Genomic DNA, 14,552 nt, shown 5'->3' with positions numbered 1-14,552 from the left:
TTTCTACAGTGGAGAGACCGTCCCCCTGCCCCAGGGCCGTCTCCCCCCCCCACCCTACCCCACCCGCACCCTCCAGTGGGAAGGGGAAGCCCTCCCCACCCCAGACTACCTTCCCGAACTAGCGGGGTTTCTAGGACAAAAAGAGCAGGGGGGGGATCTCCCTAGGTGGGGTGAGAAGAGTAAATTGGGGAGAGGGAGATGTGATGGGGGGGGCCTAGGGCCAGGGAGGGGCATGACGGAGTCACTGGTGTCAAGGAGCAGCCTCCACGTGCCCAAAGCAGAGCTGAGGGGCCCCCGCCACCCCCTCGGACAGGAGGGCCCACCCTGAGCTGGGGCCGCTAGAAGGCAAGTGCTAAGAAAGATTCGCGGGTTTCTTACATGCAAAAGCCAAGCTCCCCAGTCTTCTGTGGGGAGGGTGCTGTCCCCCAGGCCAGGGCTCGGCGGGTGGCCTCTACCTGACCGCTCACAGCTGGGGGTGGGCTGAAACACAGGGGTAGAGGCAGGGTCCCCCGAAGTCCCTGCTGCCCTCCCCCTGCCTTCGTACCCCTGGGAGCCCTGTTCTCCCAGGCCTTCAAGGACAGCATCTCCCCTATACCCCAGTGGTGGGAAGTCCTTCTTGGAGTCTAACTTCTTTGAGACAATACAGCAAACCTGTGGAGAAAAGGGGCACAGTGCCGCTGCAAAGAACCATTACCGAGATTGCGACCTCCACCACCGCCTCGGAGGCCAAAAGCTACGTGGAATATTGGATAGGAACGAGGACGGGGGGTGCCGACCCCCCCAGTCCTCTCGAAGCTCTGCGACCGTGGGAAGCGTGTGCGAATCTGTTTCTAGAATGACCTACCAGGCTCTTGAATCAATCCGTAGCGGGATGGATGGAGGCTACTCTTCAAGAAGGACTTCCTGGGGCCTGGGAGAAGCAGGCTCCACCCTCCCTGAGACCCCGAGAGGACACCCCACTTTGGAGTAAGGGCTGCTCTGCAGAGACCAGGGATGCGCCCGATGGCAGGCCCCCAGGTGCAAGGGCACAGAGCAGGAGAAATGTGCTCACCTTCTCTGCCGCCCCGCCCAGCTCCCACGCGGTTGAAATGATCAATGCCATCTTTCAAAGACCTTGGGGACCGAGCCCCTCATCTATTTGTCCTACAATTTAAAAATCCAAGGATTCTCAGAATCGACCCCAGCAGACTGGAAGCTCCCCACCTGAACTAGCAACCTGCTCGCACCCGGATACCTGGACGCGGGCGAGTCCTCACGTGCAGGGTGGAATTGACCGCCTCCCTCACCTACTTTCCTTTCTCGTTACAACTTTTATACATTCTACTGGACCCGGGGGCCCTCAATGCTACTAAACTTTAAGCTATCTGAATATTGTCTACTAAGTAACTAGTAATTCTTTCTTTTTCTCTAGGATTATATGAAATAAATTTGAATTATTATTATTAATAATTATTATTTTGTAGTATTCTTTTCTTTTAAACCCCTCGGTTTCTTTCTTTTTCTTCTCTCTCTCTCTCTCTCTCTCTCTCTCTCTCATTTTTGGTTAAACGAAACAAAACAAAACTATTTCTCTTAAATCTTGTACCTCTCTGAGGGTTCCCGCAGGCCTGCAAGGCCTCAGCTCTGGACTTCCCCCTCCTCACTCGCCCCTGGGACAGGGCAGGGGAAGGGGGGGGGGCAGCCCAGGATCCTCAGTCCTAGTGCGTCTTCCTTTCTTGTTAATCCCTTTCTTTGTTTGGCTCTGCCAGCTCCCCCGAGGGGGAGGGGAGCGGGGAGGGGGCCCGTGGAGTGAAATCCAATCTACTTGTGGGGCCCCAGAAGGACCAGGTTCCCCCAGCCCCTGTCTCCACCACACATCCCAGGGTGCTCCCCACGAAAAGCAAATGACATTCCTCCCCAAAAAAAAGTGGGGGAAAAAAGGAACGTAAACCCGAACATATATTAAAAACACTTTTTTTTTTTTAAGATTTAACTCTGAATACAAATGTATTTTTTTTCTTCTTCTCTCCCTACATATATTCTAAACCTTCTAAAGTTTTTTTATTTTTTTTAAGGATCACTTTATCATAAAATAAAATATCCTTTTCATATAATAAATTACCTAATAAAAAGTCTTTTTTTTTTCATATTAGCCCAGGTTCTTTGCTACATTTATACGGTAATAAACGCCTTTATTAAAATAGAATATTAAATTATAAAGAACTGCTTTTTTTTTTTTTTTTTTTTTTTTTTGCTATTTTTGTTTTCTCTCCTTTGCGTTGGTCGCCTATCTCGCTCCCTCTCACGCTTTCTCTCCTCTGTTTTGTCTCTCACTATGTGTTTTTGCGTTGGTTTCTAGGTTTGGCTCAATTAGTAAGGGTGGGATTGAATTTTCCGAGCCCCCTAGAGTAACAGTCTTCTGCCTTTGTGGGTAAGAGGTGGAGAGGGGGAGGGGGGTCGACAGACAGACATCCCTTCTTCCCACCCCCCTCCCCACCCCCCCTCGGCGACCGGGGGTGCCCATTTGGTTTGGTTTCTATTGTACAGACATCTCAGGATGGCTCACATTGGCGGGAAGGAGGGAAGTTGTCAGCGGCCAGTTTTCCTGACTGTGACCTCCTTCCTCTCCCCTCCCTGGCTGGTGGTCTGGAGGGGTAGGCCGAGGAGAGGTGAGTTAATTCACAACAGGAGGAAGGAGAGGAGGAAATCCCCCCTGTACTTCCATCCCTGCACTCCCTCTCCATCAGATAGAATGGGATTCCCGAGCTAAGTGCTCAGAGATCACTTGGAAGAGTCCCACCCCACTATATACAAGAATCTCCTGGGACTCCCATCCCCCACCCTCTCCTGGCCCGGCCAGCGGAACCAGGAGGGTGGCAGGCTGGTGGCAGCCCCAAGTGAGCCTCAGGGAAGCAGTGGAGGGGGCATGCAAGGCCTGTTAGCAATATGGGGCCCTGCGGCACCACGATCCCGACCGGCCTGGGACTGAGCTCTCTCTGAAGACCCAGCCTCTCTCCTCAGCCACAATGGGTGGGACAGAGACTTCATGATTCGCCCGCTGATAGGGGTTCGGGTAAGGCCCAGAGAGGGGCACAGGGGTGGGAGCTGCAGGGGGAGGGGGGGCCCTTCCATCCACCAGCCTCAGGCTCCTTCCTGTCCCCTTGAACAGCAGACACACACACGACCCTGGCTCTCCACCACTGCCGGCCGCTAGAAAATCCAGCCCGAGAACCGCTCCCCAAATGCAATGCCCAAAGAAGGTAGAGGCGGGGGTTCGACCCTTGATGTACCCCAGTATTCGTTCCCTCCTCAAATTGTCACTGAGAATGGGGATACATTCCATCAAGAATGAGAGGTGTTTCTTTGGAGTGGGGAGGGCCTCCGAATGCCAGAAGGGGAATTAAATGGGGGGGGGGGTCCATCCAAATGCTCTTCTCCCCTATTTCTCCCCAGGGGAGGTGGTGAACCCAAAGCTGGGCTAGAAGGGGCAGGAGGGAGGGGGAGAAGGGAAGAGAGGGGAGGAGGACAGGGCTGGGAAGGGCAGCCATCAAGGGGAAGCAAAGAGGAGAGCAGGTGGAAACAGTAAAGGGAAGGGAGAGCCCAATGGAGGGAAGGTGGGGGCGGGGAGCCGGAGGGGCAGAGAGGAGCTCTCTCTCCAGACCCCTGCACCCAGCTCTGTCGGGGAGATGAGCTCTGAGCCCTTTATAGATTGACATGCTTCCCCCCACCCCCCGCCCGGAATATCTGTGCAGACTTCTGAAAGGGCCCCAACCCCCTTGTACCATTGGAAACCCAGGAACAGATTCCCAAACAGGATATGGCAGTGGAGGGTCTAAAGGATCATGTTGGGAGGTCAAAGGTCAGGGCCAGAGAGGGCTTGAGGATTGGAAAGAGCACCTCTAGATACAGATGGAACCTGTCCCCCTCCCTTTCCCATCCCCTCCGCAGAGGGAGGGGCAGTGTGATGCAGATGGGGGAGGTGGACAGAGAGGGTCAGGGTGCCTTAACGGTCACCTCCGGCAAAACAAAAGTTTCTCTTAGCTGCTTCCAGATTGAAGGGTGTGTTGAGGTATCAGAGTTGTAACTCTAGTAAAATCTCCTGCCTGGCCCCCTCCCCACCATTCCAGGACTGGGGTGACCAGAGGCTCTGAAGGTGGCCTACCCCTCCTCAGCCACCATCGCCTCCCCTCCCCCTCCCCACGGAGCGAGTATCTCTAAGCACCTTGCCCCTCAGACCACTGATTTCCAAAAGGCCCCGGTGGAAAACAGATCCAGGGCGGGCCCCTGGGGAGGGACGCAGGAGGCCTGGGGCAGGGGGCTTAGGAGAATATTCGGATGGCTTGCGTGGCCGTGATGTGGCAGACGGGACACTCCGGGTCCGTCCTCTCGCAGATGCGTACTGCACACTCCATGCAGAACAGGTTGTGTCCGCAGGGCACGAGGGCGGCAGTCACCTCGCTCTCGAAGCACACCATGCAGTCCCGCCCGCCGCCGGGGCTCCGCAGGCCGCCCCCCAGTTTGGAGAAGCCCTGCAGCGGCTCTCCCGGCGGGCGTCTGGGCAGTCCGGCCAGCTCGGGCCCCGCGGAGGAGGCGGCGGGCGAGCGGTGCGCCCCCGGCGGCGCGGCGCGGGCCTTGGCGGACGACGACGACGACGAGGAGGCGGAGGAGAAGAGCACCGAGGTGGGCGTGGCGTTCTCCTGGCCCGCCCAGAGCGGGGGGCTGGTCTCGGCCACGCCGTAGTACACGTCCTGCTTGCCCACGCCGTAGCCCGGGAACAGGTAGCCGCCGTAGCCGAAGTCCCCGCCCTGCTCGCCCAGGCGCGGGGCCTCGAAGCCGGAGTCCACCGCGCACTCGCCGATGCAGCCCAGGCTGTTCTGGCGGAAGGTGGAGAGCGGCTTGCAGCCGGGCGGGTGCACCCGCCAGGCCTCGGAGTAGCGGCTGTCCAGGCCGGCGTCGGGGCTCCCCGCCAGGAAGTCGTTCTCGTTGTTGTACTCGAGGATCTTGCCCGTGCGCACCGCGATGTGCGTCTCGATCTCCTCGCGCGCGCGCTCCACGTTCCCCGGGGCGCCCGTGATCTCGAACACCGGGTCGCGGTCGCGGCTCGGCGTGATGATGTACGTGTTGGTCTGCTGCTGGATGCGCTTGATGGTTGCCCCCTTGGGGCCCACCACCAGCCCCACCACGCGGTAGGGCACCCGCACGCGAATGGTCACCTGGCCCGGCAGGGCCGGCGCCACGCCGAAGGCGGCGCCCGACTTGTTGCGCGAGGCGCGGATCATGGAGAAGTGCTCGGCCGCCGAGATGATTTCCCGTCGGGCTGTGGCCACGTCCTCCCGCCGCCCGGTCACCATGAACACGGGCTCTTCGCCGCGCACCGGGGTCTTGATGTACGTGTTGGTCTTGGCCCTCAGAGCCTTAATCTTGCAGCCTGGGATGGGGGGTGGGGGGGGGGGAGGGGAGAGAGAAGGAAACTCACAGGGCAAGAAGGTCTGTGCTGGGGCCAGTCGACTCCTGATCTTTACTCAGACCCAGGCCCCCAGGTGCGAATGCCCCCTGCCTTCCGCCGTCCCCCGTCTCGGGTCTCCCCAACGCCTCTATCCACCACAGATTTCAAAAGGTACCAACTTTCGCTCGGATTCCAGCCAGGGCCCTCCAAATTCAATCACTTCTTGAAACCGGGAGATAATCACGGGACCCTCCCGGACAAGCTGCTAACCTCAAATCTGCTAACTCCGCCCAACCACGTACTGTTCCCTCAATGTCTCCACTGATTCCTGACTGCTCACAAACTTCCAGGTCACTTAATCACACCGCCGCCCCCCCCCCCCAAGGCTGACACTGACCTTGTGGGGCCCCGAAGTGCTCAGTAACCCCACAATCTCCTGACTTGACCTCCATTCATTAAACGTGTCCTCCAGTCTACTGAGGGACCACTGACACCCATTTGCTCTGTGATCTATGATCACCCGCCCCGTCCCCCCGACCTGTGCCTTCCACCCATTAGTGCGTCTCAGAGGGTCCCAAATTCATAGCACGTCTGCAGCAACCAGTGGAGTGTGGGAGACTGGGAAGGGTCTGAGAATCAGTTTCAAGAGGGAAAGAAGTATGAAGATAAAAATAATGACGTGTGAGGGACAGCACCCGAGCCCATGGACAGTCCAGCCGCACTGTCCCCTGGGGGCAGGAGCGCTGAGACGGGCTGGGCGCTGAGGAGGTGACAGACAAGGTATTCTGCACCCACATTGACGCTCTGAAGTAGAGGGGGTTAAAGCTGGGAGATTGGGGGCAGAGGCAGGAAGAGAAAGAGGAGAGCCGAGACAAAGAGAGACAAAGACAGCGAAGGGGAAGAGAAGGGTCCAGGAGGCTGGCGTGGACACAGCATCTCTGAAGGCCGCAGCCCCCTGATGGCTGACAGGCCAAGCCTCTCTCCTCTTTCCCAAGTTCTGTCTCTCTGCCCCCTGGCTTCACACGCAGCCAGGCTCACGTGCTTCCTCGAAGCACACATGCCACACGCGTGTGGGTTTGCACACACATGGACCTAAGAGCCGTGATGCACCGTGTGCCTTTATCCAAACACGACTCGTGGTGCAAACGCAGTGCACACTCACACTCACACACGGACCGCTTGTGTCTGAACCTCTCGCACACCCTGCTCTCCCATCTCCATCACCCGCAGCCCTCAAACAGCACATTCCTCTGCACGCCCACAACTTTTGCCCCCCGCGCACATGGAGACACGTTCCCACCGCTCTGCAGGTACATACTGTGCTCTTTCTTCTAGCCCCCACCACGTGCCCTATTCCCCCCGAAACCCATGCCAGTGGTCCTAGCTCTCCCACTGGGCCCCAGCCCTCCAGCCACGGGTCTGAGGGCAGCTGGGGGGGGGGGGCTTTCTCTCCTTCCTTCTCTCCAGGTGGCTTCTTCTCCAGCCCCACCAGATTGGGCAGGGGGGAGGATGGGGTGCGTTGAGGGCAGTGCTCCTCACCTTCAAGAGACCTCGGGAAGGAGAACTGGCTCCTCCCTTCTTGTCTTCAGGCCTCTTGGCAGTTGAGAAGTCCTACCTGTTGTCAAGCCCACATCCTTGCTGCTCTAATATCAGTAAATGCTGGTCCTCCTTTCTGTGAGGCCTGGAGGTGTGAGGAGCAGTGACTCCCTCTCCTACAACTTCCACTCACATGGCGTCTGCTGGGCACCCGGGGGCTCTAAGTTCTAGGTCCATTAGCTGAAGCAATGGGGTATCTTTGGGGGTGGGGGTGGGGGTGGGGCAGACAGTCCAGGGCAGGAGAGTAAGAAGAAAAGCTGGGGGCCCGGAGGTGCAGAGCTGGTGGACGGGATCCTGGGCTTTGGAACCCCGAAGAAGCATCTCTGGAAGGGAAGACCACGGGGCTTCACCTTTCTAGAGGTCAAAAAGAGGAGTCCTGGCGCTGCGGCCCAGGGAGGGGGGCTAGACAAGAGGGAGGACTTCCACGTGCTTCAGGGGTGAGGGGGGCTTCTCTTCCCCGAATAGGAGAGATCCCCCTACTTTTCTGAGAGACAGGTCCATCCGTCTGCTGCAGAGGCAGATGACTCCATGAAATCCCGGGCCCTCCCAAGACCACCCCCGCATCCAGGGAGAGCTATCAGTGTCCCCACCCAATTCCAGGGCTCGGGGTCCCTAGTTTCTGGCAACAAGAGGAAATCCAACTTTTTGAACCAGGAATCTCGAGATGGAGCGCCCCGGGGGGGGAGGGGGTGGGTGAGGGCTGTGCAGGGGAGTGGCATCTTCCCTCCTCCATTCTGGATCGCCCTGCAAAATGCCCCCAACCCCCAAGCAGTTCGGGTGGATGAGGTGGGGTGTACGGTAGGCAGCCCCCCCCCAGGCTGGTCTCCCCTCCTCCCCTGCCCGCAGCCGGCCTCCTCCCTCACTCCCAGCCGGAAAGCAGCTCCTCTATTGTTCCCCACTGTGGGACAGCTCCTCCCCTGCTCCTCCCCCACCCCTACCTCCCAGCCCAGCCCCCTTGCAATTTCCAAATCCCGCCCCCCCCCACTCCCCTTTGGGAAACCGGGAGAGGGAAGGGTCCCCAAGATCCCGTCTGCTCAGTCTGGACCCTCACCAACACTCCCACCCCCACCCGCCCAGGGATGCTGGAGCTGAGGAGGGTGTGGTATCAGACACACCACACTGGATTAATTCTACACCCCCCACCCCAACAACACACCCAGGCGCACGCCCTCCAACCGAACCTCCGCCCGAAGGTTTCTCACCACCCCCCCGCAGGCCCCCTGCTGCCCTGTCCTACTCTCACACTACCAGAGACCCCTCTCCAGGCCTCTGGCCCCTGGCCGTGGCCAGCCCAGAACAAAAGCCTGAGAGGGATGAGGACAGGTCCACGCCAGGACGTGGCACTTCGTTGGAGGCACCCCTTCCAAAACGCCACAGATCGTTCAACTCTGGTGTGTGGGTGACCACAGGACTCCCTCCTCCCAGCAGCCCCCCTCCCCACTTCTCCCCTGGGCTGGGACCCTCCCATGAGCCACACCCCCTTCCATTCCTGCACTCAGCCCAACAAAGAGACAGATACTCAGTCTGGCTTCCCGGGCCAGGTCTCCCCCAAAGTCTGTAACTCCAGCTGTAGGGGGTCCCAGGGGTGCCCCCTCCCCAGCCCACGAGCAGATCCCGGAGCAGGGGCTTCTGAGCAACTCTTTGCGCATTCCTCCAGTTTTTCCGGCTAGGAGTGGACATCCCCTCCGGACAGCCTCCCAGGATTGGGAGACCGATCCCCCTCCCTTTTCCCTCTCTCTGTGAGAGGCTATTTCTTTGTCTAAAGGCAGAGCCCTGGGGAAGGAAGGATCCGAAGAACAGTCCCGACTGGGGGTGGCAGGGAACTTTGTGGCACTTGGAAATCGGGGTAGGGGGCGGGTCCCCCTTTGTGGGGAAGGGACAGAGCCAGAGGCGGGCAAGGAGAGAGGAAATGAACTTTCCGTGCTGGGATGGGGTGCCCCCCACTCCAGTCCGTCTCCGCGGTCCCGGCGCCCGCTTACCTTGCCTGCCCACGATCTCGGCCACGTGCTCGGAGGTGGGCACGGGGACACACTCGGTGGTGTTGCTGCTGCCCTTCAGGCGCAGCTCGGCCTCTTTGTAGAGAGCGCAGAGCTTGGCGTCGCTGGCCCCTTTGGGGGCGGTGGGGGGCTGGGGCGTCTGCGCCGCGGGGGCCGCCGGCGGGGCGGCCGGGGGCGCCGCGGGCGGCGGCGGCGGGGCCGGCTGCGGGGGGGCGGCCGGCTGCGCGGGGGCGCCGCCCCCCCCACCTCCCCCGTCCTCGCCCGCCGTGGGGGCGGGGGGCTCCCCCAAACCCAGGAGGCAGAGTTGATCGAGAGCCAGCTGAAGGGCGCGCTCGTCTTCCAGCAGCCCTCGGTCCTTAGCGCTTCCCCCGAAACATCCTAGTTCTCCAAAGCCCCCATTTCTTTCCATTATTCCAGATACCACTAGACTAGGCATGGCGAAACAAAAGCTGGGGGAGAGAGGGAGAGAGGTGGTGGAAGGGAAAAGAGGAGAGAGGAGGGGAGGGGAGAGGAGGGGGGCGTGTGGGGAGGGGGGAACAAAGAACTGGGGAGGGGGGAAGAAAGCGAGATAGAAAGATAGACCCTCCCCCTAAGCCCCCCTCCCCAAACACCCTGTAACCCGACTCCCCTCGCCCCAGCCCCCGGGGTGGGGGTGGGGGGAAAGAGAAGCAAAACCGAGGAAGCCGCTCTCGTCTCCGCTCCGGGGGTGACGGGGGGCGGGGGGCTGCGGGATCTCTGCCCCCACCCCTCCCGCCTCGGACCCGGGCGGCTCTAGACCCCGCCGTCCAGACGCCCCCCTCAGGCTCCCGCACCGAGCCCCGGTCCGGGAGCGGCGCCCAGTGGCCCCCAGTCGAGCCCAGCCCCTTCCAGCGCTCAAACTCTTTTGTTTTAAATGAACTGGATGGAGCAGCATGGAACTGCGGGGGGGCGCGGGGGCGCCCGGGGCATGCCGGGAGTTGTAGTTTCCCGCCCTCGGGGGCGCGGGCTCGGGCTCCTCGCCCCGCGGAGGATGGGGACGTGCCTCCGGTCTCCAGCCCGGCTCCGGGGCGCAGCGGGGTGGGGGGTGGGGGTGGTGGAAGTCGAGGTCCCTGGTTTCCCCGAGGGAGGGGCGGGCGCGGGGGACGGAACCGGAGCGGGTCGGAAAAGGCTGACGGAGCGCCCCCTCCCCAGACGGGCTCGCCACCCGCCCCCGCCTCGTCCGGGCCGGCCGGGGGGGGGGGAGGTGTCCCCCTTTCTTATGGTAATGAGGGGGCGAGGGGGCGGGAGCGGCCCGGCCGGGTCGCCGCGGCCCCCTCCCTGGCCGCGCCCCCTCCCCGCGCGCTGCCTCGGCGCCCCTCCCTCCCGCGGAGTCGTCCCGGCTGCGGGCCGCGGGGACAGCCTCTCCGCAGAGCAGACAAAGCCCGCAGCGCGATGCGGGCGCCGCCGGGCCGTGCGCGCCGAGGAGGCCGGGATGGGCCGGAGGGCGGGACCCCCTGGCCAAAGCCGGGGTCCGCTCACCGCCCCCCCCCACCGCCCCGCCGAGCGGCCAGCCACCACCCCCCACCCCCCGTGCCCTCCCGTTCCCCCCCCCCCCAGGCTCGGAGATCTGAGCGGCGGCGACTGGGAGGTGAGTTAGTTCTGGTCCTTCCGAGCGGCGGCGGGGCGCGGGGCGGGAGAGGGGGGGCGGAGGGCAGCGAGCGGGGAGGCAGGCGAAGGCTTGGACGCGAGATGTGACTTAACAGTTTCGGGGGACAGCCCCGGGCTTCGGGCGCGACCCAAGGAGGGAGGAGAGACGGGGTGCGCTCGGGACCCGAACTTCCTTCGGGCCCGGGCCCCGCAGACGCCTTGGGGGTGATCTGTTCTCGGGCCTCCACCGTCATTGCACTTGCCCCCACCCCCACCCCCGAGCCCGTTAATTCGGCTCCTTGCACTCTGGACGTTCGGTGGAAGTAAAAATAAGTTTTTAAGGCGTGAATTGGACAGCTGGGTACTTCTAGAGGGAGTTGGGGCAAGTCGACCTTTTCTCTCCCTACGCCGCCTCTCCAGCATTTCTTTTGTCTCCCTTCTTATGCCTGGGCCCTTCCCAAGGGGAGAGAGGGTGCACTGCAGCCCGAGGGCTTGAGGTTGGACTTTCAGAAGAACTTCCCAAAATCGTTTCGTGAGAATGGGTGGGGGTGAGCTACAGTGGGAAGGTGTCCTTTTCTGCAGGGCCTTGGAAACCCAAACTCTGAACTGGGTTGTGAGGTAAAGTCCTGCCTGGAGGCGGGGAACAGAGAGACGAGGTGACCTCACAGAGCTGCCACTGTGAAGCCTTGAGGGCCGGGCGGTGAAGCCCAGTTCCCTCAGCTGGTTCTTGGAAAGAGGAGATTTGAACAGCAGGAGGCTGGGGGCAGGGCTCTTGTTCAGCAGAAGATCAAAGGGAGGGGAACCATGGCCAGGCACCCCTGGAGGGCCCCAGAGTTGGTGCCCCCTGCGCTGGGGATTTGACCGAACATTAACGGCAAGCTTTAGGGCTCGAGCGGCAGAGGGAGTGGAGAGGTAGGCTCTTGTCCCCTCTCCTTCTGCCCCAGGAACGTGGATTGGGCCACCTGTGCTCCTGGGGGCCCGTGGGGCCCTCTCGTGGGGGGAGGCTCCTGCTCTGTGGACCAGGTGACTGTTTTTCACATTAATAGAAATAGCACACACTTGTATAGGACTTATTGTGTGCCAGGCATTTTTGTCACCAGCTGCTCCGAGCCTTCCTGTCCCCACCGAAATGAGATTCCCCCTTGACACCCACCCCTGAATTTGCTCTGCTTCCCCACTAAGCTAATTAAAGCAGGAGGTTAATGACCAAAGAAGCCCCGGGGATTTGGCCCGGGTGGAAAACAAAGGACAGAAACAAGTGTGTGTGTGCGGGGAGGGGGCAGCCGCCGAACAGGAAGGGTAGAGTAAGGAGTGGGGCAGGGGAGGCGGAGGCCCCTGCTGGACCCACCTCACTGAGCCGACAAAGACAAGTCAGCTCCCCCCTCTCCCTGCCGCCCTGGGTGTGTTAATGCGCCACGTGTCGCCCTCAGGGTCCCATTGAGACTCCAGACAGATAACCGAGGCAGGAGAGGCCAACGTGACCGTGTGCCCCTGGAGGGCAGGGTGCGTGCGTGAGTGGCACTTGGGTCACGCGCAGGACCGTGTGCCTGCAGATGGTCTGGGGTATGTCCACCCACAGTGGGGACCACCAGACTGCCCAGGTGACAGAGTTTTCATGGGGCGGGGTTTTGCTGAGTCCTTCTCTTGCTCCCAGAGGCTGATGGCCTCCTTTGTTCAGGGGACTCCCCTCTTCCACTGACACTTGTATTGGACAAGCTAGGTTTCTGTCCAGGGCCCTTCTCTTCCTCTTTCCGCCTGCCTGCCAGCTCCAGAATTCAGGCCGAAGGCCTTAACTTAAACAGTTTTGCTTGGAAATAGACGACCGTGCCGACCCCACCCCACCCCTCACTGTCTGCCTGTGACCAGAAAGGTGTGTGCGTGGCGTATCTCTCCACTCCACTCCAAGGCCTTAAAGGGCAGCGCTGTCTTTCCTCTTTGTCATTGTCCCCCTCCCTGGCCCCCCAGTGCCCAGCACGCAGCCCTGCCCAGAGCAGAAGCTCAGTAAGAGGGTGTCCAGTTAACTGCATCTTCGAAGTTTCATGGTGTGAGAGGAAGGAGCAATCCTCTGGAGGCAGACATGCTTCCTGAGTAGTCGGGTGCTGCCGAGCCTTGGTTTCCTCGTCTCTGAAATGGAAAAACAAGCCCCCAGCACAGTGCCTGACTCAAGATAAGTGTTCGGTCCACGTTAGCGCTCTGGCCCTGTTGTTCTCTCCTCGCAGTGGACTTTGGCTAGATCGCGCTCTTCGTTAATTAATTTTCATTCATTCCTTCTTTCACCTAACTACTTCCTTTTGAGCTCTTAGGATGTGCCAGGCCCTGGAGGAGATCCTGACCCACTGTGAGTCACTCAAAGCCAGTTCTAGATCTGGCCTCGTAGAAAAAAAGATTATCCCAAACAACCAGCAGATAATTCCAAAAATAATTCCTGTCGAGTGCTGGGATGCAAGCGAATTCTGTCTCCGTGGCCGGCGCGGGCAGGCTTCTAGCCGCGGGCCTGAGGAACAAAGAACCCCGTGGAGCTGTTGAGTTGGCTGTGTATGCAGTGCGTGGCTCAGTCCAGGTGTATCTGTGTGCGTCTCCCTGTGTGCACACAGGCCTGGCTACAAAACACAGCAGGACAGCAGAGTGGCCCTGGGTTTGTGTGGCGGCTCAGGAGAGCAGTGGGGTAGGGTGATGCAGACCGTGCTTGTCTGTGTGTGGAGCTCTGTCCCTTCTCTTCTCTTCTCTCTCTTTTTTTTTTTTTTTTGTAAGTGTATTTATTTATTTTGAGAGAGAGATAGAGAGTGCCGGTGGGGCTGGGGTGGCAGAGAGAGAGGGAGAGAGAGAGAGAATCCCAAGCAGGCTCTGCACTGTCAGTGTGGAGCCCGCTGTGGAGCTCGAACTCATGAACCATGAGATCGTGACCTGAGCTGAAATCAAGAGTCAGACACTTAACTAACCGAGCCACCCAGGCACCTCCCTTCTCTTTTCTGGGCAAACGTGGGCACCCTTTGTCACCACCTGTCCAAGTACCAAGTGATGGGGCACATACCTAGCTCTTGCGCACCCCCCCCCATGCCCTACTCCCAGAGCCCCAGGGAGGCTGCCCCACCAAGTTGGCTGGCCCTTATGGAGGTCCTCTTAGCCACCTCCCCCGTCCTCTCCATCTGTCCTCATCAGAGGAGCCTCCTCTCCTATGTGTTACGGGGTCTCCATTTTCTTTTCCTAACACCCCTCCTCCTGGGAACCTATCTAAACACCGTGTTTCCTGCTGACAGTGCAGCCAGTTTTCCCTCTGTTGCTGGAACAATGAATTAATTTCCCTCAGTGAGAATGTATTAAGTAAAATTCTGTAGGACACACAAAAGAAATACCAGATTTGATCTCTGCTCTCAGCAAGACACAGAAACTAGCCTATGTGACTCAGAGAACATGGTCAAACAGGATTGCATGTGAGGGCAGAACGGTCTTTGGGCCTTGGAGGGCTACGGGGACGGAGAAGAGAGGAGGCCACTACAGGTCCGTCCGCTGTCGTGGACCCGTCTCCAAGGGCTCCGACGCCCAGCTTGAGGTTTAGCCTGGACAGAGGCCCCTGCCCTTCCCCAGCGCCCACTCCAGCACCCCCCACCAGGTCCCCTGCACTCTCTGATTTCCCTAGGGAGAGCAACTCAGAGGGGCCGGGGTGGAGCCAGGGTCCCCCAGGACAGCTGGCTGACAGGGCCCCTCTGGGACTCAGGGCTGGACCCCGGCGTCCGGGAGGCGGGTGACACCGGAGCTGTGACAGTTGGTCCCCAGATTCCTCACCCAGTGGCGCCAGCTCTGGTTTCGGGCTGGGGAGAGGGAGGGGGAGGGGCGCCTGGTGCCAGGCTGGGCTGATTGCTCTCTTGGGGCCGGGTGGCGGGGGGGGGGGGGTGACAGCAAGCATGCCCTTGGTAGGTTATCGAGGAAGG

At 60.3% G+C, this 14,552-nt stretch overlaps 1 protein-coding gene across 1 annotated transcript; it reads right to left on the bottom strand.

Annotated features, from left to right (window-relative positions):
• Positions 1 to 4,292: 4,292 nt before the first annotated feature.
• MEX3A (mex-3 RNA binding family member A) lies at positions 4,293 to 9,454 on the bottom strand. The gene is made up of 2 exons (XM_030303325.1): positions 9,001 to 9,454; positions 4,293 to 5,407 (listed from the first exon to the last, which is right to left on the bottom strand). Exons 1-2 carry the CDS (start codon positions 9,452 to 9,454, stop codon positions 4,299 to 4,301), a joined length of 1,563 nt encoding a protein of 520 aa, XP_030159185.1. The 3' UTR covers positions 4,293 to 4,298.
• Between the last annotated feature and the right edge of the window lie 5,098 nt (positions 9,455 to 14,552).

This window comes from Lynx canadensis, chromosome F1, assembly GCF_007474595.2.
Source record: "Lynx canadensis isolate LIC74 chromosome F1, mLynCan4.pri.v2, whole genome shotgun sequence".
Classification (NCBI taxonomy): domain Eukaryota; kingdom Metazoa; phylum Chordata; class Mammalia; order Carnivora; family Felidae; genus Lynx; species Lynx canadensis.
Note: the sequence above shows the minus strand (reverse complement) of the source record. Positions and strands in the feature narration are given on the sequence as shown.